We start from the raw sequence: 23,604 nt of genomic DNA on the forward strand, positions 1-23,604 counted from the left end.
CTAGCCATATGAAAAGATGCTCCAAGTCATTATTAATCAGAGAAATGCAAATTAAGACAACTCTGAGATACCACTACACACCTGTCAGATTGGCTAGAATGACAGGGAAAGATAATGCAAAATGTTGGAGGGGATGTGGGAAAACAGGGACACTGATACATTGTTGGTGGAATTGTGAATACATCCAACCATTCTGGAGAGCAATTTGGAACTGTGCTCAAAAAGTTATCAAACTGTGCATACCCTTTGATCCAGCAGTGTTACTACTGGGCCTATATCCCAAAGAGATCATAAAGAAGGGAAAGGGACCTGTATGTGCACAAATGTTTGTGGCAGCCCTCGTTGTAGTGGTCAGAAACTGGAAACTAAGCGGATGCCCATCAGTTGGAGAATGGTTGAATAAATTGTGGTATATGGATATTATGGAATATTATTGTTCAGTTAGAAATGACCAACAGGATGATTTCAGAAAGGCCTGGAGAGACTTACATGAACTGATGCTGAGTGAAATGAGCACGACCAGGAGATCATTATATACTTCAATAACAATACTATATGATGATCAGTTCTGATAGACCTGGCCATCTTCAGCAATGAGATGAACCAAATCAGTTCCAATGGAGCAATAATGAACTGAACCAGCTACACCCAGCGAAAGAACTCTGGGAGATGACTAAGAACCATTACATTGAATTCCCAATCCCTATATTTTTGCCTGCCTGCATTTTGGATTTTCTACACAGGTTAATTGTACAATATTTCAGAGGCTGATTCTTTTTGTACAGCAAAATAATGGTTTGATCATGTGTACTTATTCTGTATTCAGTTTCTACTTTAATATATTTAACATCTACTGGTCATCCTACTATCTAGGGGGAGGGGATGGAGGGAAGGAGGGGAAAAATTGGAACAAAAGGTTTGTCAATTGTCGATGCTGTAAAATTACCCATGCATATAACTTGTAAATAAAAAGCTATTAAAAAAAAAGAAGAAATTCAGTGAGTTAAGTAAAATCTTTCCCAATGGGACTCAAAAAATTTACCCTCATAAGTATAAGATGGGGAAGAAATATATAGACAGTGGTTATTCTGGAAAAGACTTGAGAGTTATAGTGGATTATAAATGTAGCGTAAGTTAGCAGTGTAATATGACAGTCAAACAACCCTAATATAATCTTGATCTGCATTAAGAGGAATATTGCTAATAAATTAAGGACTTTCAGGGTCAGAACTAAGATGATAGAATTAAAAAAAAAGCAATCAGCAGAGCTTTCCAACATTCCTCTCCAAACAACTGTAAAATAATGCTTGGAATTGTATTCTCTAGTGGTAGAGGCAACAAAGGTCAGAGTGAGACATTCTTCCAGCCCAAGATAACAAGGAGAAATCTGTGACCTGATGGAGATTGACTTGGAGCTCATGTGGATAAAACACCAGTAGTGGGACTAGATGGTGACTGAAGAAGTTTTGGTAGCTCTCAAGGCAGAGATGGTATAAGGACTTGGCAATAGATCTAAAAGGATTTACACGGGGCCCCTCTGTAAGGCACTGGATGCAAGGTCAGATGCTCTTTGATAGTTCCATTGCCTATATCCACTTGTGAGTCATAGTTCAAGGGCAGAGGGGAACACTTTTGGTCAAGAGGAACTAGAAGTCTTGAAGGTTGTTTTCGCTTCTGGTTTCAAAGGATCTGGGCATTGAAGAGAATCATTTTTGGTCCCCAGAGCAAAGGACCCAGAGGTGTGATATCAGTTAAAATCTCAAGGGATCAGGGTTCCTGAACAAGGACCATAGTGTATACCAAGAGAACAGGGAGTACACCTCTCCTAAGATCACACCTTGGAAACAATGAAAACTTCTAGTCCTTCAGAACTAGTTCTGAAAACAGCAGTATAGAAAAGTCTGAAACTTGAGACAGTAAGTACCCTTCTCTTCCCAAAACTTCCCATGTTGGCATCAGAAACCAGCCTTAACGTAAAGTTCAAACTCAAGAAATAAAGTAGGAAAGTGAGCAAACAACACAAAAATTACCTAATCATTAAAAGCTACAGTGGGACAAGGAAACTAGGACAAACTCAGAAGTTAATGAAGTCAGAACAGTTGCAAGTAAAGTTTTAAAGGGAAAAAAAAAAAGAACATGATTGAAGCCCAACAAGAATTAGTAGCAAAGCAGGGAAAAAATGATTTTCAAAATCAGATAAGAATAGTGGAAGAAAAATAGGCAAAGAAATGAAATCAAGGGGGATAATTATGAAAAGATAATTAACAAAAGGGCACAGAAAAATACTGAAGAAAATAACATCTTAAAAAACAAAATTGCCCAAATGAAAAACAAGGTACAAAAATTCACTGACAAAAATAACTCCCTAAAAACAAATTTAGCCATATGGAAAAAGAGGTACAAAAACTCCTTGAGGAAAATATTTCCTTAAAAATTAGAATTGAACAAGTGGAAGCTAGTGATTCCATGAAATATTAGGAAATAACAAAACAAAATCAAAAGAATAAAAAAATAGAAGAAAATGTGAAATGTCTCTTTGGATAATAAGTCAAGGAGAAATAACTTAAGAATTTTAATATCTAAAAGTCAAGAAAAAAGAAACCTAGACATCATATTTAAAGAAATTTTCAAGGAAAACTCCCTTATCCTAGAATCAGCAGGTAAAAATAGACATTGAAATCCACCAATCATCTCCTGAAGGGCCCAAAAGAAAAAACTTGCAGGAATATTATAGTCAAATTCCAAAGCCCACAAGATAAAAGAGAGATTGAAGTAGCCAAAAAGAAACCATTCAAATACCCTAAAGTCACAGCTGGGATCACACAAGATTTAGCATCTATTGTGTTGGAGTGGAGGACTTGGAATTTGATATTCCTGAAGGCAAAAGCAATGAGATTAACAACTATAATTGAGTGTAATCTTCAGTGGGGAAATAGTTAATTAATGAAATAGAGGACTTTCAAACATTCCTGATGAAAAGACCAGAGATGAAGAGAAAATTTTGACTTTCAAATACAAGACTCAAGAGAAACTTAAGGTAAATGTGATAGAGCAATCATTAAGGTAAATGTGATAGAGAAATCATAAGGAACTCAATAAGGTTAAACTATAAATCTCCTTATATATGAAAATGATAAAAATATCTTTTAAGAACTTTTATCATTTTTAGGACAGTTGGAAGGATTCTACTTAGAGGATGTGGGAGTGAGTTGATTATGTTAGGATAGTGTTTTAAAAAATGAATAGGTGAGAAAATGATGTCATGGGAGAAGTAGAAAGAAGAAGGATGAAGATTATCTCACAAAAAAGGTGAACAATGAAGAGCTTTTATAATGGAGAGGGAAATGGAGCACACGAGTAGCAGTGCTTGAACTTTATGTCTGAATTGGTTCTAAGAATGAAAGTTATATATGTATGTACATGCATATATATTATATGGATGTATACATATATATGTCTATATAATGTCTATATATACATACATACATACAAATACATAGATACATGTTATTAATTTCAATCATGATCAATTCTTTCTAAACTCATTTTTTTTCCCAACAATATTGGGTTTAGGCTTTTCTTTTCTTTTTTTTTTTTTTATGTAATGATAGTTTTCACCATTCGTTTTTGTAAGATTTTGAGTTTTGAATTTTTTCACTCTCCTTCATCTCCCACCTCCTCAAGAGAGCAATTTGTTATAGATTATACATATGCAGTCATTTTAAACATATTTCATATTTGTCATGTTGTGAAAGAAAAATCAGAACAAGAAGGAAAAACCCACGAGAAAGAAAAAGCCAACAATGGTGAAAATAGTATTTTTGACCAATATTTAGTCTCCATTATTCTCAGTGGAGATACAGGTGGTATTTTCCATCCCAATTTGGGGTTGTCTTACCAAAGATACTAGAATGATTTGCCATTTCCTTCTCTAGCTCGTTTTACAAATGGGTAAACAGGATTAAATGATTTGACTAGGGTATCTGAAGTGTCAGGCCAGATTTTAACTCAGCAGGATCAGTATTCCTTATTCCTAGCTTGGTTGTTGATTCTCTACATCTCCTGACTGCCCGGAGTACATAAACACATATTCAATTGGTATTAGAAATCTATCTTAGCCAACAGAGAAGAAGAGAAAAGTAGTGGTAGTAATGATGGGATGACAGATAAAAGAAGACAGAGGTCAGAAAGGGATAAAAGGGAGAGATCATAAAGGGTTAACATAAAAGAAAGCAGAGGTCTGAAGCAAAGCAGATTTTAGAAGAAAGACAGGATAAAAGAGAGGAGGATAAAATAGGATGGGGGAAAATGTATAATTAGTAATAACTGTGGATGTAAGTGAGATGACCCCACCCAAAAACCAGAATAAATTAGAGATTGGACTAGAAAGCAGAATCCAACAATTGTTTACCAGAAAGACACGTGAAAGGGGGGGATCTCAAATTTCCCCTCTCAGAGCTAGATAAATCCAACTCTAAAATAATAACAGAGAGGTCAAAGAAATGGATAGAATTTTAATAGTTAGATGTGATGGATCTGGAGTGTTATGGGAACAGCCTGCTAGTGGCTGCTGGGGAATTTACTTCTGACTAGCTTAATAGATCCCTTCATGTGAGAGGATGATAATGATACAAGGAGACTGAGAGGCAGTTATATTCCTTGACCTCTTTGCTCTTCCCTTTTGCCTCCAGTTTATTTCATTTCCAACCCAGGAGGAACATCTGCATCCTAAAGACTGATTTGCAATTCCTTCAAGTGTTTTAGGATTCACAGCTGTGGTGGTTTTCCAGATAATTGACCTGCCCCTTCACACTTAGGCATGTCCTTAACACTGGAGAAAACTAAATGGAAACAGATAGGAGGATATCTTTTTCTCAGCCACACCTAGTACGTTCACAAAAATTAGTCAAATATTAGGGCATAAACCTCTCGAATAAATGCAGAAAAGCAGTATTAAATACACTGTCTCAAAAGTTACAATGCAGTAAAAATTACATTTAATAAAGAACATTGGAAGCATAGATTAAATATTAAAATAGAAAATGAGAAAATAAATTACTCTTTGCTCATGATATAGTGGTATATTTAGAGAATCAACTAAAAAACTAGTGTCAACATTTAAACATTCAGCAGTTGTAGGATATTTTTTTAAAAACCACAAAAATCATCAGTATTTTTAAATCTAACTATATACAACTTTTTTCTGCTTTTTAAAAAAAGGCAGAAAAATAGAGAAATTCATTTTTTTTTAAGTGGAGACAATATAAAAAGCTAGAGATTCTATGAAAATAGTTACAAAACATTTTCCATACAAATAAATTCAAATCTAAACAATTAGAGAAATATCAATTGCTTGAGCCAATGTAATTAAAATGACAAATCTACTCATGTTAATTTTCTTGTTCATTGTGATTCATTGTGAACTACCAAAGATTTATTTGATAGAACTAAAAAAATAATACATCTGGAAGAAAAAAAGTCAAGACTATCAAGGAAATCAATGGGAAAAAATGTTTAATGAAGGGTTACCTAACAGTTCTAGATTTTGACTATATTACAAAGTGATAATCATTAACACCAATTTCATTTTAGCTCAGAAATAAGAGTGGTGGATTAGTGGAATAGAATAGGCACACAATATAGAATTGCAAATGACCTCATGTAACCTAGTGTTTGATAAATCCAGATATCCAGGTTTGGGGGGTAAAAACTCATTATTTGATAAAAAGGTCTGGGAAAACTGGAAAGCAGTTTGGCAGATACTAGTCATAGGCCAATGTGTCACAGTGTACCAGAATAAAGTCAAAATAGATAAATGATATAAATACAAGGGGTGATGCCATAAATAAATTAAGCATAGGAAACAATACTTGTCAGATCTATGGAGGAAGGAAGAGTTTATGACAAAAGAAGAGAGCATTATAGGATGTGAAATGGGTAATTCTGATTGTATGAAATTAAAAGGCTTTTGCCAAAATTGGAAGAAAAACAGGAAACTACAGGGAAATTATACAGTAAGTTTCTCTGATAAAAGCCTCATATCTCAAATATATAGGGAACTGAATTCAATTTATAAAAATCTAAGGGATGCCCATCAGTAGAAAGTGGATGAATAAGTTGTGGTATATGATTGTGATGAAAACTGTTGTCCTGTAAGAAATGATAAGCAAGATGGTTTCAGAAAAACCTGGGAAGACGACTTATATTAACTAATCTAAAATGAGCTAAACCAGGAATACATTGTACTGAGTAACAGCAATATTATGGGATGATTAGCTATGAAAGATTTAGCTACTCTGATCAAGATAATGATCCAAGGGCAGTTCCAAAGAACCCAGAATGACAAATGCTATTCATCTTCAGAGATTGAACTGATAAACTTTGAATGCAGACTGAAGCACACTTTTTTAAAAGTTTATTTTTATTATTTTAATTTTGTTTGACTTATATGGATATATATTTTAAATGACTGTACAAATATAATCTATGTCAATGTATTCTATCATTTTTTTCTTTTTTCTGTTTTTCATGTTTCCCCCAATTACCCCATCCCTCTTTTTACTAGGTTTAGTATTTTTAAATGTTCTGTTTAGTGCTTTTTATATAATATACACTACATTTCGGTTGAAAAATACAACTTTTCAGAATAATGGTTTAGATGATTCTGTTATTTTAATGTATCTATTTTAGGGATGTATATACAAATCACTTTTTGTTTTTCAGAATTGGAGGGCAATCCGGTGTTTAATGTTTTACCAATAATGGCAGAGCATCCACCACTCTTGGACACAACTCAGATTTTAAGTAGTGATATTCCTCTTCTACCTGCACCTATTGTAAGTGGAGATGGAGCACAACAGGTACCTTGTCCTTTTTACTTTGGAATTTTATTTATTAAACTTAAAAGAGCTATGATTCATCTTAAAAATTGTATTTGTTGTGTTAATTCACCCTTAAATTCCAGATTAAAATGCATCTTGAAGCTAGTAAAAACAGTATATAGGATAAGATTATAAAGTACTTTGTGTGTAGTAGAAGAACATGACTGTCATTTATAGCCCTATCTTCTACCTTTATTTTAAATTTTTCTTGAACTGTAGCTTTGTTGGTATAAAAGCTGTTCTGGATACACTTTGGGCCACAACTACATTAGTAACAAGATAATTTAGAAGACTAAGACTGCACACATTATATAGCTACATTATATAATAATATGAACACTCCATTTTTAAACAAATATTTAACAGAATTTGTTCTAATGCTAATTTATGAGAGTAGAAAGTATGTAATTTTCTTTCCTTCCTTCCTTCCTTCCTTCCTTCCTCCCTTTCTTCTCTTTCTTTTTTTCTTTCTTTTCTTTTTTTTTTTTTTTTTTTACAATTGCCAGGTGTTGTAGATAGCAAAAATCCCTTCACCTTTAAAATTATTGCTGTCATTATTTCTGTTATGATTATCACTCCTTGGCAGTTTATTCAGGAGGCAAGTATTAAAGATGCAAAGACAAAAATGAAACTATCATAGCCCTCAAAGAACTGTAAATTTTTTCAGGAGAAAGAATATGAATTCCTTAATAAGTACAAAATATAAACAGCATAATTTATATGATCAGACCCTTATTATCATAGGCTATATTACTGGATTATTCTCAGTACCCTCATAGTAGGGATCTTGAGTATCTTCCTCTTTCAGTCTGTGTAAGAGATAGCATGGTGTAATGAAAAGAGTGGGGGCCTTGAACTCTAAACACTTGAGTTCAAATCCCACCTCTGCAATTTAACTTTTTTTCCCCCTTTTTTTTTTTGCAAGGCAATCAAGGTTAAGTGAGTTTCCCAGGCCCATAGCTAGTAAGTATCAAGTATCTGACATTAGATTTGAACTCAGGTCTTCCTGATGCCAGGGCAGGTGTTCCATCTACAGCTTAATCTAGTTGCCCCTTTGTAAAAACAACAATTTTTTAAAACATTTTTTAAAGTTTTGATATCCAAATTCTATCCCTCCTACCCTGTTTTTCTTCCCTTCATCCTTCTACAGATGATAAGCCATCTACTATAGGTTATACATGTGCGGTCATATAAAACACATTTCCATATTCGTCATTTTGTGAAAGAAAACTTGAACTAACAAGAATGTGAAAAACAGTGCTTTTTATCCTGTATTGAAGCACCATCAATACTCTCTCTCCGGAGGTGGGTGGCACTTTTCATGTGTCCTTTGAGACCAATTTGGACCCATCATTCCTGAGAAAAGTCAGTTACAGATGTTGCTACTCCTGGGTGCTGCCTTCTCCCCGGCTCTCTTCACTCTGCATCAATTTTCATCCATCCCCCACAGACTTTCCTGAAGTTGGTCTGCCTCTCCCTTCTTCCAGCCCAATCCTGCAGCTTCCTGGGGGACCTTGAGTAAATCACTTCATTTCTCTGGGCCTCTGTGTCCTTATCTGTAAATTGAGAAGTTTGGATTAGATGGCCTTAGAGATGTTCTCAAGCTCTATTCTAAGTTCCTGTTCTTTGTAAAACCTCTTCCAATGCCGTTTTTCTCATTGCTTGCTGAAAAACCTATTCTGACATTCTCCTTAGCAAATTAAATCCAGGTTCTATTAGCTAGGATGGGTCAGGGAGTGCTGTGCACATGTCTTGTATTTTATGTTTAATGTATGTATGTGTGTATTTATTTAAAAAAAAAAAAACACTTAGAAGAGTCTTATTTGCTTCTCTCCATCATGGGGCTCTGTCTCTTGTTAATATAATTCAGATCTTGTTTTCTCTCTGATGCACGTACTTGTGTTCAGGAGTCTGTTCTTTCTCTTTTCTAGAAGGCTCTAATGGGTTGATCTCTTTACACATCCTCGGCTGCTCTAGTACTTTCTAACTCTTCTCTCCTGCCATTTCTGGGTCCAAAAGATTTTTGGGAGAGAGTAATCCCTTTCCCCCACCATGAGAAAGACAGGTCTATTCTCTGTTTGTATCCCCTTTCCTAGCTGAATTTCTTAGCTAATGGAAACAGTGTAAGAGAGGGGGAAAAAAACCAGCTCGAGATAGAAGGCTGTAGACAAGAAAGTTGGGAGAAAATCAGAGGCAAAATTTTACCTGTTTTGTGAGTTTGTCATAAGCTACAACAGTGCTCAGAAGGTAAGGAAGACTCTGTCTCCTTCCCTTTTCTTCCAATCCTAAGTAGTCTTTTGCCTCATTGCTACTGCCTTCCTATTGTTGCTATTCCCCCAAACCTTTGCCTACATATTCTATAAAATCCTTGCTCTTAAGACCCACAATTCATGTTCATACTATTAGTTTTAAATATCACTACATTATGAGTTAAACCTAAGCAGCTAACCACTATTTAGGGAGAAAAAAAAAGATTTGTGGGAAAATGTGTTCAGTATTCAGCATAATAGGTTTACAAATTAACTTTTACCATTCATAACTTGGAGAATGATTATTCTCAAAATGCTCCCAGAATGATCCAACACATTAAGTTAAAAATATATACCTTGCATATATTAAACTCTTAAAAGAATATGACTATATCTGTAGCATAAATTAAACGTTAATTTCTCATTACTGTTACTAATTTTGAATTAATATTTTTGAAGGAAAAAATAATTACATATCATCAGAATGGAAAATCAAAACTGGTGATTTTTTTTTTTTTGGAAGACTATATTAAAATAATTCCCAGAGTCCACATCTTGTGAAATGAAAAAAACTTGTGTGATGGAAATCTTTTTATTAAGATTTGTAGAACAAATTAGATGATGAAAGTAAGACATTTCTGTCCTTTGAAATAAGTGGAGAGTTAGATTGCAGGACTTTGTTAATAATAAATGGTTGGCTACATGTCTTTAGAGGAAATAAAGGCTAGGAATTCTATCACAATTTGGCTTTTGCAGTTTCAAAGATCTTCATTATTTATTCAAAAATTTTTAATTTTTTTTTGTTTTGTTTTGGTGGCTCCTGATCAATAGGAACTTCTATTTATTTATGTATTTTTGCTTTATCGTAACATGTATTAGTTATTTCTCTAAAGCCAAACTTTGGCATTAAATTTTGATGCATGGACTCTATTTTCTATACTGCTTTATGAAATGTGAAAATTCATTTATATATTAATTTATTTTTTAGTCATTCTAATATGTAAATTAAATTTTCTTAGTTTTCTGGTAAAATCACCTGATGATTTTTTGAAACTCTTTTAAAACTGTTTAAGTAGCCCTACTTATTTTCACTTGTGAAAGGTATTGAAAATGCATTCAATAGTAACTTCATCTAACACATAACTTTTGTGTAGCCTATCTTCAGAGAATTTTTTAAAATTACAAAGATGATCCACTTATCCTCACAGAATACTTATGTCATAAGTAGAAATAGGTATTACAATCCTCAATTTATTAGTTGAGGGGGGAAATTAAGGAATCATGAAGGGGACGAGTATGCTTAAAGTTATAACAGTAGATATATATTAAGGTTTTTAAACTGGGCCCCTAAACTTGTTAGGTTTTTAGAATTGGATAACTATACATAAACTGTACGTTTGCTTTGTAGTTCTGTATATTTTATGTATTTTGAAAGTAAGATTCTTTCTCTCTGAATCATGTACTTAGTTGTTTGTGTATAAGATCTCTGAGCACAGAACCTGGCTTTCAATTTATCTTTCTATCCCTAGTACCTTCATCCGGTTCCTTGGACCTAAAAGTACAGTGATTAGAGAGCTGGCCTCCAAACCAGTAAGGGTTACAGTCAGGCCTCTCCTCTGACCCACAGAAACAGTGTGATCCTGTGCAAGTCACTCACTTCACTCCTCAGTGCTTGAGCCACAGAGGCTCAAATGCAAATAGGAAAAAAAACACAAATTAACTTTGCATTGGCTTATATTTTTGTTTATGTCATTAAAACATTTCTCCATCATAGATTTGTATGTTTGACAACACTGTAATGCAGATAGTGAACCAACCTGCACTGACTGAAAGAATTCCCCAGGTCATTGGAATCGCACTTTATTATCCTTACACTTTATCAGGTACAGAAATAAGACACACTGCCTTCAAGGAACTTAGTTTAATAGGGGAAAAGAACAAACAGGAAAAATGGTAAGGTGGAGATGGATGGGTGGGTGGAGACAAGGGAGGGACTGCTGATGTTAAACTGAAGCTGAGTGGAGCTACTTACTTCTCAGTGGTTCCACTTTCCAGTAGCTATGATCAATAGTAATATATTTGATTACTGTTCCCAGAGTGAGGGTCAGTAGGAGAATTTGTGCCATCCCAATTGGGGGATATGTAAGATAGCTAGATGGACAATGAAAGAGAGCTAGAGCTAACTACATATAGTTGGCCATGTGAGGTTGTACTCATGAGGCTGATATAATTCTTCATGCGGTTTATCCTGTGAAATACCTCAATATTTCTGCTTTCTATTTCTACAAACATTATTTTAATAAAGGTTTTATTTGAAGCTTAAGAGTATTATCCTGCTTCTTTCATTAGTCCAATCCATTTTAAACAAAATTGCTGGAACAACTTAATTACATTTTCATCATACCCCTTTCCTATTTAAGATGTTTTCATTAATGTTACATCTTCTCTTTCAAACCCAAAGTATTCAAAACCCTGCATCAGTTGCCTGTTTTGTACCCAGTTTCATATCTTTATTCCCCACTTTGGATCCTCTGTTCCAACTAAGACTCTTTGTTTACCATTTGTACTTGGCTGGGACTTGATTCATTCTTACCTCAGTATTTTTTGTTTATTCTTTTTTGGAATGTTTTTCTCCCACTCCTCTGTTCATCTTTGAAACTCCTGGGCTTTGCTTCTTCGTTTAAGTAGAATATTAAATTATTTAGGCCTAATTTCCATTTTTCTTTGAGGTTAAAAAACAATTTCTGGTGTGCTCAAATTTCACAAGTTACCTACATAGTGTCATATGTACCAACCACTACTAAAAAAACTTATTGAGATTTTTTTTTTCCTCAGTAGTATTTTATTATTCCAAATATACATAGCTTCTAACATTCATTTTTGTAAGATTTTGTGTTCCAATTTTTTCTCCTTCCTTTCCTTATCCCTTCCCAATAGAGCAAGCAATCTGATATGTTAAAACATGTGCAATCCTTTTAAATATATTTCTATATTTGTCATGATTTACAAGAAAAGTCAAACCAAATGGGGAAAAAAAACCACAATAAAGAAAAAACAAACAAAAAAGTGAAAATACGCTTTGATCCACATTCATTTTCCATAGTTTTCTCTCTGCATGCAGATGGCATTTTTTCCATCCTAAGTCTGTTGTAAATGTCTTGTATCACCAAATTGCTGAGAAGAGTCAAGTTTTTCACATTTGATCATCACATAATCTTGCTGTTTCATGTACAACATTCTCTCTTGGTTCTTCCCACTTCACTCAGCATCAGTTTATGTAAGTCTTTCCAAGCTTCTCTGTATTCATCCTGCTGATCATTTCTTACAAAATAATAATAGAATTCATATTTTTCACACCGATCTTTGTTCTTTGTACATTTTTATCTGACTTTTTTAAAAAAATCTATTTTCATAGCCTTAGATATGCTTTTGTATAGAGGGGAAAAAACATTGATGTAAATTCAAGAATTTAGGGTAATACAAACATGTAAACAAATGAATATATACATTATACCTTGTCATATTTGAGGAAGAAAAAGTTCTAATAACTTCAGGAATTAGGAAAGGTTTCCTGTAGAATGTGACAGGTGTATAAAACCTTGAAGATGGTCAAATGACAAATGATTTACTGATGAATGTTAATTTTTCAATCAAAAAATAAGTTCTTTGCAAAGAATTAAGAAATAAAAGTATTATTAATCACTTGATAAGTATGTCTACACAGTTGTTTATAAAATGCATCTATTGTATCATAATTATTCTTTGTACATGGCACAAAAACCAGGACTATATTGAAATATCTCAATCAGAAAAAAAATTAAAAACATAATGTTAAAAAAAGAATAAATTTGGAAGAACCTTTCTGTGAAATCCTAACCTTCTGTTGACTAATGTTAGATAATTTTGAAGCAGATGCTGCGGTAGCTCTTTGTTGATTTAGTTGCTGTGATTACATGATACGTGTATGCAAGAAGCTCACTGTACCTTCGTTAATTTGATAGGAAGCAGTCATTGATGTAGGTATTGATGACTATATTGATAGTTGATTGTACCTTTTATACATAGAGATGGGAAAAATCTTAATAATCATCTGTTTCAGACTTATACCTGGAGAAGGAAGCATGATTGAAAAATGGATTGTTAGAGTATTAATCAAATTTTTCTAATAATTGAGGGTTACTCTTAATTTCTTTTGAGTATTATATTCACTGTCTTTTCTACATATAAGATTCTATGATTGCTATGTATTCAGGATGTTGATAAGACATAATCCCTGCTTTCAAATTGGTTGCAATCAAATAATACAGTGAATCTATCTGGAGTAAAGATGCAGGTCAGATGCATGTTTTTGTTTGTTTTTTTCCTGCAATGTGTCATATGGAAAAGTATGATTTGTTAAATCTCTGAATTTATATTTTTAAATATCTAGTGCTTAATCACAATTCATTATTCTAATAACCAGATCATCAATTTCCTTTGAAAGGGGTCTTGTAAAAATATAAAGTTGTCTTTGATGATTTTATCTAGATAACCTAAATCAAGAAAAAAAAAAAAAAACTTTCCTAAAGATACTTAATATGGGTAGATTGCAAAAAGTTCCAAAGATCTGAGAAACGATAGATATTTTAAAAACAGAATCTGAATTTCTGAAAAACTGCCAGTGACTGAAGAAACCTTTAAGTATTTGTTAAGTACTTCATTGTTTTTAGATCTTTTAACTGGAAGAATAGATTTAGGCTAGAAGCAGAATCGTTATTTTCCCACAGGTTAATTTGCATAAAGTGAAAGCTTAGAACGAGAAAGCAGAAAGAAATCTTTAATAGTTCTTAGGAAATGGTAAATAACCTTCACTCTCAGACATCAAATAACAAAGATTTTACTGGGGGCAACTTTCCTGGAAATTTAGTGTTCCCTTTCCCCAAAGTTACCCTTGAAGCTTACAAAGATCATGTGTAATATTTCAGTTTTCTTATTAGTTCAAATCTTATGAATTTTGTGGGTAGAATTTGAGAGTAGAATCAATTTCAGGATTCATTGATGGTGTTTGGTGTTTAAAAAGTCTTCTCCAACTCATTGCCACTATGTCATGCATTCTGTCACTTAGTTTCAATTTCTCCCTGTCTTCTGGTTCATTTTCTACTGCCTAGAAACATTCCCATGTCTGCCATCCTGAAACTACTCTCATTACATTCTTCCATTCTGACTATTGCCCCATATCTTTTCTGCCCTTTATAGCTAAATTCATTGAGAAGGCCATTTACAACAATAAGTGCTTCTACTTTTCATTCCATCTGCATTCTTCAAAGATATCATTGATCTCTTAATTGCCAATTCCAATGGCCTTTTCTCAATCCTCCTCCTTGATCTTCTGCAGCCTTTGACACTGTTGATTATGCTTTTCATTTGTACTTTTCTTCTCTCTAAGTTTTTGGGACACTGCTCTTTCCTGATTGTCCTCTTTCCTCTCTGATTGCTCAGTCTTTTCTTTTGCTATATCTTCATATTGAACCCTTTAGCCCTTGGTATGATTCAGGGTTCTGTCCTGCGTTGTCTTGTATTCTCCCTCTATACAATTTCACTTGGTAAAGCTCCCATGGATTTATTTCATCGTTCTCTCTATGTTGTCTATTTTCAGAATTACTTATCCTGCCTCTACCTCTGCTTTCCTCCAGTCTTATATCTCCAACTATCTTTCAGACATTTAGAACTAAATGTCCAGCTAGACATCTTAAACTCATTATATCCAAAATAGAGCTTGTTATCTTTCCTTCTAACACTCCTATCTTCTCTATTCTGTTAAGGGCAACAGCATTCTCCCAGTCACTCAGGTTTATAACCTAGGAATCATTCTACTCACTACCTTTTTTACGTCTACTCATCCCCCTTCCCTCACACCCAGTCAATTGCCAAGGCCTGTTGATTTCATCTTTGCAATTTCCCTTGAATAATCCTCTCCTCTGATTGTGATAGCACACTGGTGCAGATCCTCATTACTTTACACCTAGATTATTGCAGAAGCCTGATAATTGGTCTTCCCATTCCAATCCATTCTTCATTAAGCCTCCAAAGTGATTTTTCTGAAATGCAAGTCTGACTTTGACATCCCCTACTCAGTAAATTCCAATGACTGGCCTTCATGATCAAATACGAAATCCAATGTTTAGCATTTAAGAGTCTTCTTAAATCTTACTTCCATCTTATAGTCTTCAATCCAGTGATACTGGCCTCTTGGAAAAATTCTGTATTAATAGCGGCAGACATTTTCTTTAGTTGTCTCCCGTAACTGGAATGTTTTCTCTTTCTGATCTGCCTACTGACTATCTGGCTTTTTTTAGGTCCCAAATAAAATCCTGTCTCCTACTTACCAATCCTTCCTAATTCTAGTGCCTTCCTCCTTTTATTTATTTCCTGTTCAGGATCCTCTTTAGAGCTTATTTGTACTAATTTATTTGCTTGGTGTTTCCTCCATTACACTGTTAACTCTTTGAGGTCAGAAACTGCCTCTTGCAGTTTTTTGAATCTCCAGTGCTTAGCACAATGCCTGGCATAGAGTAGGCATATAATAAATATTTACTACCTGTCAGTTACTACTATATCAGTTAAATGTTTTTCCTGTAGTTTGTTGGGTATAGATGGGCTTTGAGCAGTGATTTAAAAGCAAACATACTTGTCTTTTGTGTGAGTCAGTTGACTTGAGGGGGAGGAAACAAACATCTATAAAATTTCTGCTTTGTACCAGGTACTGTGCTAAGCAATATGCAAACATTTTCTCATTTGATCCTTTATAATGTAATTGCCTAATTGACTTAGTTATTTAGCTCCTTGAATGAAAAACTTTCTGAAGTCCTTTTGTATCCTTACAAGTCATTCATCACGTTACTTCATTTCCATTTTTACTTCATCATAATACAGTGGAAAGAGCACTGGATTTGGAATGAGAAAACCTGAGTTTGAATTGTGACTCTACCATTTGTGGTGTTTGTGACCTTAGACAAATCACCTGACCCTTGCTGAACTGTTATCTGCATCTATAAAATAAAAGGAGTTCAGATAAATGATCTTTGAGGTCCCTTTTATAATTGAAAATATTTGGTCCTATGGCATCTGCTTTCATGGAACTTAAGTGTGAAGTCCAGGTTAGCACCCTGTATGCCTTAGAAACAGCCAGAGTCAGGATAAGCAAAAGTCCTTGGTCTTTATCTTGGTCTTCAGGGGGAGAAGTGAAGGGAATGGACGCAAGCTCTCCATGACCTCCCTTCTCCTCATCTACAGTCAAAGTGACTCTGGCTTGTCTTACTCCACCCCCTAATTCCTCCTACAATTCTCTGTATACACCAAAAGATCGAACCAGCACAGAATAGTGGGAAGGGCCATTTTCCAAGCATATGCGAATAGAGTAATGTCCAGTCAGTAATTAGCCTTAAGTGCTCCATTGTCTGATTCTAGTGCACCAACTCAGAGTTTCAGCCCTTTACACTTAAGAGAGTTAAGGGTGATTGGAAAGAGGGATATGATGTAAGTGTTTATTCACTTTGGCCACTAGATGGCATTTGTGCCCTTTTCTCCTCCAGCATGACTCACTGTTGTGTTCAGGATAGGAAATTAAAGCTAGCCATTGTATTACCTACCATAGTGAGGTTTTTGTTTTAAACCTCATTGTATAGTTGATGATGCACTTCTAGTATGTGGAATCTTGAAAAAAACAAACAAATGTATACACTTCTCTTAAATAATTAACTATTTAAAATAACTGAAGTATTTATTAATAAGCATTTATATATGATAGGCAGCCGACCTTAGTGTAACAGAGAGCTGCTTCCATGTTAATAATACTAGGTTCAAACTCCATTTCTTCCTCATGTCTCTTTGATCCTAAGCAATTCTCTAAGACATAAGTTTTTTGGTTTTTAATTTTTTTTTTTTTTTTGTTGGACTTTATTTGGGCTTGGTTTGGGGGGAGGGGTTGCACTTATTTTATTTTATTTTTTTTATTTTATATTTTATTTTTTTTCCAATTATATGTAAAGATAGTTTTCAGCATTCATTTTTGTATGATTTTGATTTCCAAATTTTTCTCCTTCCTTTCCCCTCTCTAAGACAGAAGCAATCTGGTGTATAGATTATATATGTACAGTCATGCTAAACATTATTTTCACATGTCATGTTATGAAAGAAGATCAGGACAAAAGGAGAAAACCACATGAAAGAATTTTTTAAAAGTGAAAATAATATACTTTGTTCTGCGTTTGACCCCATAGTTCTTGATATAGATAGCATTTTCCATCATGAATCTTTAGAAATTGTTTTAGATCATTGTATTGCTGAGAAGAGCTAGATCTATCATAGTTGGTCATCTACTATACTGTCATTACCATGTAAAATGTTCTGATTCTGCTCAGTTCATCATGTAAGTTTTCCAGGTTTTTCTGAAGTAATCATTTCTTAGAGCACAATAGTATTCCATTACGTTCATATACCACAACTTGTTCAACCATTCCCCAATTTGTGATCATTTCTATTTCCAGTTCTTTCCCACCACAAAAAGAGCTGCTATAAATATTTTTGTACATGTGAGTCTTTTCCCTCTTTTCATGATCTCTTTGGGATAGAGACCTAGTAGTAGTATATTGCTCCATCAAAGGATATGCACAGTTTTATCACCCTTTGAGTATAATTTAAAATTCCCCTCCAGAATAGTTGTATCAGTTCACAACTCCACCAAGAATGCATAAATGTTCAAATTTTTCCAGATCTTCATCATTCATTTTCTTTTTGGCAGAAGTTCTTACTGTGGTCTTCATACCTCTGGGAGTTCCTAAGACTTTTTTGAGGAAATCTGAAAATGTTAAAACTATTTTCATAATAATACTAAGATGATATTTAACTACTAAAATACTCTTCCCTTTTCCAATTATGTATTAGTATGAAACTTGATTTTCTTCAAATATTTCTATCAAAACAACATTGCAACAGAAGGTATACAGAAACAGGCATGAAAATCCAGCTGTCTTCTATTAAATCAGACATTAAAAAGATAATATCAATAGATATAGCTCACATAAACAAAAGCTCTTTGGAGTCCTCAATAATATTTAAAGTATAAAGGAGATCCTGTGACTAAAAATTTTTAGAATTATTGAGGTTTGGAAGTTATTCAGTTATTGACCTTTTATTAGTAGAGGGAATCTTCTTACTAACTTTCTATATGAGTGAAATCACGGCTTCCGTCCAAAAGAAATGAAAGTTTTTATGACACAACATTAAAATTTTAAACTGTCATCTGTGCCATGAAGGAACTTCATATTGATGCAGATATTTTTATTTACTGTCCTTTAGAAGTAATAATTCAGCTTATAATAATATTAAAGAATTTCAGAGTTGGAATTGATCTCAGATATCAGATCCTTTCTTAACCAACTTCATCCAGGACTAGAATTCTTTGTTCAATGTCTTCATCAATTGATTGTTCTCTGTCTTTCAAGACTACTGAGAAAGGTGGCTCACTACACTCTTGAACAACTCTTAATTGGTTACCTTAAATTTAAATATGCTTCTGAAATACCTATTCATTTTGCTATTTCTGCCATGTAGCACCTAACAGAACAAATTTTAATACCTCTTCCAAAAAATAGTTCTTCCAATATTTATAATATCTACTTTCCTTCCACCCAAGATCTCTCTTTTCTAGGCTCTATAACTTCAAAAAGTTCTCTAACATGTCACTTTACTCATTCCTATCTACTAGAAGCTGATGACAACTTTTCTATATTCTTTCTAAAATATGATGACTAGAACCAAATGCAGTACTGCGGGTAATGGGATCTGAACACAATATTCACTTTGTGAATTATTAACCTTTCATTTTAGACATGATATGTGCAGCCTAGGATAACAATACCTTTTTTTTTTTCCCCTTTTTTTGCCCTACCATGTTGCCTTCTTGGCTCAGTGTGTGAATTTGAACATCTTTTCCACAAGGATTATTATCTTACCATCTCTCCCATACTATATTCAGGAAATTGTTTTTATTTAATCTATATGTGATCCATGCATAACTTCTAATTTTCATTTTTATTATATTGTGCTCGGTTTTTGCCCATTAGATTTTTTATGTGTACTTGTGATGACCACGTATTTTAAAATCAGCCAGAGTCAGAAATTCAGGTTAAGGGAAAATCTTCAATCTTTATTCTCAGTAGAGGTGAAGAAGGATCAGAGGTAAAAAGAGAAGCCTGCCAGACCAGAAGCCCCCAGAGCAGAAGCCAGCCAGCAGTCTCTCCCCGCCTCTCTTCCAGCCCCTCTGCCTCCACCCACCAAAATCATCACTTCCTATACAACACATCAGGACTTGCACAGAGAGTGGGCGGGGGGCCATTCTTTCTCCAAGCATGTATATTAATAGAGTATAGTCCAATTACTATTTAGCCTCACTTGCTTGGGACCTCAGTGCATCAACTCAATCAAGCCTCAGCCCATTACATATACTGTCTCTGTGATTTAAGATATTAGTAGTTCTTTGTAAATTGTGCAGCCTGTACATTTGATGGGCATACCATCTGTTTTTTTGACTAGGTCATTGATTAAAAAACTTTGACTGGCATAGGGCCAAGGTTAGGTTTCCTATGCTTCACTCTAATTTTTGGAGAGTACGTTTCTTTTTCTTTTCTTTCTTTCTTTCTTCTTCTTCTTCTTCTTTTTTTTTTTTTTTTTTTTTTTTTTAATAATTATAACTTTTTATTGACAGCCCATGCCTGGGTAATTTTTTACAACATTATCCCTTGCACTCACTTCTGTTCCGACTTTTTTCCCTCCCTCCACCCCCTCACCAGATGGCAAGTAGTTCTATACATGTTAAATATATCACAGTATATCTTAGATACAATATATGTGTGCAGAACTGAAGAGTTCTCTTGTTGCACAGGAAGAATTGGATTCAGAAGGTAAAAATAACCCGGGAAGAAAAACCAAAATGCAAACACTTTACATTCATTTCCCAGTGTTCTTTCTTTGGGTGTAGATGCTTCTGTCCATCGTTGATCAATTGAAATTGAGTTAGATCTTCTCTTTGTCAAAGAAATGCACTTCCATCAGAATTCATCCTCATACAGTATCGTTGTTGAAGTATATAATGATCTCCTGGTTCTGCTCATTTCACTTAGCATCAGTTCATGTAAGTCTCTCCAAGCCTCTCTATATTCATCTTGTTGGTCATTTCTTACAGAACAATAATATTCCATAACATTCATATACCACAATTTACCCAACCATTCTCCAATTGATGGGCATCCATTCATTTTCCAGTTTCTAGCCACTACAAACAGGACCGCCACAAACATTTTGGCACATACAGGTCCCTTTCCCTTCTTTAGTATCACTTTGGGGTATAAGCCCATTAGTAGCACTGCTGGATCAAAGGGTATGCACAGTTTGATAACTTTTTGGGCATAATTCCAAATTGCTCTCCAGAATGGTTGAATTCATTCACAACTCCACCAACAATGCATCAGTGTCCCAGTTTTCCCACATCTCCTCCAACATTTGTCATTATTTTTTCCTGTTATCTTAGCCAATCTGACAGGTGCATAGTGGTATCTCAGAGTTGTCTTAATTTGCATTTCTCTGATTAATAATGACTTGGAGCATCTTTTCATATGGCTAGAAATAGTTTCAATTTCTTCGTCTAAGAATTGTCTGTTCATATCCTTTGACCATTTATCAATTGGAGAATGGCTTGATTTCTTATAAATTAGAGTCAGTTCTCTATATATTTTGGAAATGAGGCCTTTATCAGAATTTTTAACTGTAAAAATGTTTTCCCAGTTTGTTGCTTCCCTTCTAATCTTGTTTGCATTAGTTTTGTTTGTACAAAAGCTTTTTAATTTGATGTAATCAAAATTTTCTATTTTGTGATCAATAATGATCTCTAGTTCATCTTTGGTCACAAATTTCTTCCTCCTCCACAAGTCTGAGGGATAAACTATCCTATGTTCCTCTAATTTATTTATGATCTCGTTCTTTTTGCTTAAATCATGGACCCATTTTGATCTTATCTTGGTATATGGTGTTAAGTGTGAGTCCATGCTAGAGAGTACATTTCTAAGATTTCTGTTTTAGCTCATCATTCTCCTCCAACTTATTTCATGTTTCTCCTATCTTCATTCTCTTGCCACACTTAAATAAACTATTTTATGGTAAAACTGAAAGTTTTTAAACTGTACTTTCAAACTTAAAGTAGAAAACAATTAAAGTGTGTTTGTTGTATGTATTTTCCTAATCCTCACCTGACATTTGTATTAATTTCACATATGTTTTACCAGTATGAATTTTTATATCTGTTGTCTCTTCTGTTAGAGTATAAACTCCTTGAGAATAGGGACTATTTTACTTTGGTCTTAATGTCCTCAGACCTTGATATATGTGCTTGATATGCTAATTGATTTGATTATTGTCATGAAATATATTATTCTCCTTATTCCACTCTATATCATTTCATATACATCCTGGTGGTTTTTTGTTTGTTTTTTTAGAAATCTTTATGTTCTGGCCTAGTTATTGGTTTTTTACCAAATAATTTCTGAAGTGCCAGACTATTTTTAACATTGAGATTTGTTGATTAAAACTTTCTATATGAATGATTTTGATCTGTCTGCATTATTTCCTGAGTTAGCCCATCTGACAAGAAAGCTCTAACTACTTGGCCAAGAGTGGTGGTCAGTGCCTATTCCTTCCTGTGGAGACTGAGGCTGATGAGTCTTTTGAACTCAGGAATTCTGAACTGTACAGTTGACTAGGATGTCCATACAAAGTCTATGCCAATATGGCTTATGCCAGTATGTGAGCCTTTAGTAGTAGGAGTCATCAAACTTTCGTAAGAGGGGCTAGTAGTCTAGTGCAGAAATGTAGTAGGTGGAAGTTTGATGCTGATCATCAGTGGGATTGGGCCCATGATTGGCTGCTGAACTCTGTATGTTGGCATGGTAGAGAAACCCAATCTGTAAATTTTCAGTTCTTCCAAAGTAGTATAATCCAAAAAGAAATACGGACATACAAATCCTCCAGAACTAGCTGTGAAAGCAGCAGCATGAAAAATCTGAAATTGGAACAATGCTCCCTTTACTCCAGCTTTAGCATAAAGTTAAAAGTCGAGAAATAGTTTGGAAAAATATGCCAAAAGAGGGAAGGAAAAAGAACTTGACCATACAAAAGTTATTATGTATCGTGATAGGGAAGATCAAAACAAAAACTCAAAAAGACAGCTGTGTCAGAAGAGCTAGAGGGAGAGCCTCAAAGAAAAATGTGAATTGGTCTCAGATCAAAAAAAAAAACTTTCTAGAACTCAAAAATTATTTTTAGAATCAAATAAGAAAGATAGAGGGAAACTTTTAAAAAGAAATGTGATACAAGAAAATAATGAAAAAGTAGTTAGCAATGGAGCAGCTAAATGACACAGTGAATACAGCACAGCCCTGAAGTCGGAAAGACCTGAGTTCATATGTGGCCACATAATAAATATTTACTAGCTTTGGGATTCTGAGCAAATCACTTAATCCCAGTTGCATTGGACACACACATACACACACAGTCAGCATCTTGTAAAGAAGTCACAGAAATATATTAATGAAAATAACACCTTTAAACAAACAGAACAGACCAAATGGAAAAGGATTTACAAAAATTCACTTTGAATAGAACACCTTAAAAAAATCAGAATTGGCCAAATGGTAAAGAAGATACAAAAAGTTCAGTGAAGAAAATAGTTTTTTAAAAATTAGAATTGGACAAGGTGAAAACTATTAACTTCATGAAGCAGCAAGAAACAATAATCACAAAAATGAGAAAAAAGAAGAAAATATGAACTATCTCATTGGAAAAAATAATTGACCAGGAAAATAGATTGACGAAAGATAATTTAAGAATGATTGGACTACTGAAAGCCATGATCAAAAAGGGAGCCTGGACATCATATTTCAAGAATTTATCAAGGAAAACTGTTGTGATATTTTAGAACCAGAGGTTAAAATAGAAATTGAAAGAATCCCATAGTCATTTAAGAGCAACTAGCTCTAGATGACACAGTAGATCGAGAGCCAGGTCTGGAGTCCAAAAGAATTGAGTTCAAATGTGTCCTCATATACTTGCCTGGCATTCTACTTGGGGCCCTAGACAAATTATTTAAACCATTTACCTCAATTTTCTTATGTATAAAATGACCTAGAGAAGGAAATGGCAAACCAAGAAAACCCCAAATGAAATCAAGTCAGATATGACTAAAAAACAACTGAACAGCAACAACTGAACCTCTTGAAAAATATTGCAAAATGGAAACTTTTAAGAATATCATAGCCAAATTCCAGATCTTCTTAAGTCAAGAAAATACTTCGAAGGTGGCCTAGTTGTACATACTTAAAAAACTATACTGTAAAGCAGCAGTTATCAAATCATTTGGTACTGGCTAAGAAATAAAGTAGTAGACA

The 23,604-nt window shown here is 34.1% G+C and overlaps 1 protein-coding gene across 7 annotated transcripts in view; it reads left to right on the top strand.

The window, feature by feature from the left end:
• The window catches only part of FNDC3A (fibronectin type III domain containing 3A), a 176,373-nt gene that overhangs the window by 32,408 nt on the left and 120,361 nt on the right, over positions 1 to 23,604 (top strand). For all 7 annotated transcript variants that reach the window (XM_031961942.1, XM_031961940.1, XM_031961941.1 and 4 more), the window contains one exon: positions 6,724 to 6,860. In XM_031961942.1, coding sequence (XP_031817802.1) covers positions 6,762 to 6,860 — 99 coding nt within the window. In that variant the 5' untranslated portion in view covers positions 6,724 to 6,761. Of the gene's footprint in view, positions 1 to 6,723; positions 6,861 to 23,604 lie in introns of those variants that run through there.

The sequence above is a fragment of the Sarcophilus harrisii genome, chromosome 3 (genome assembly GCF_902635505.1).
Source record: "Sarcophilus harrisii chromosome 3, mSarHar1.11, whole genome shotgun sequence".
In the NCBI taxonomy this organism is placed as follows: Eukaryota; Metazoa; Chordata; class Mammalia; order Dasyuromorphia; family Dasyuridae; genus Sarcophilus; species Sarcophilus harrisii.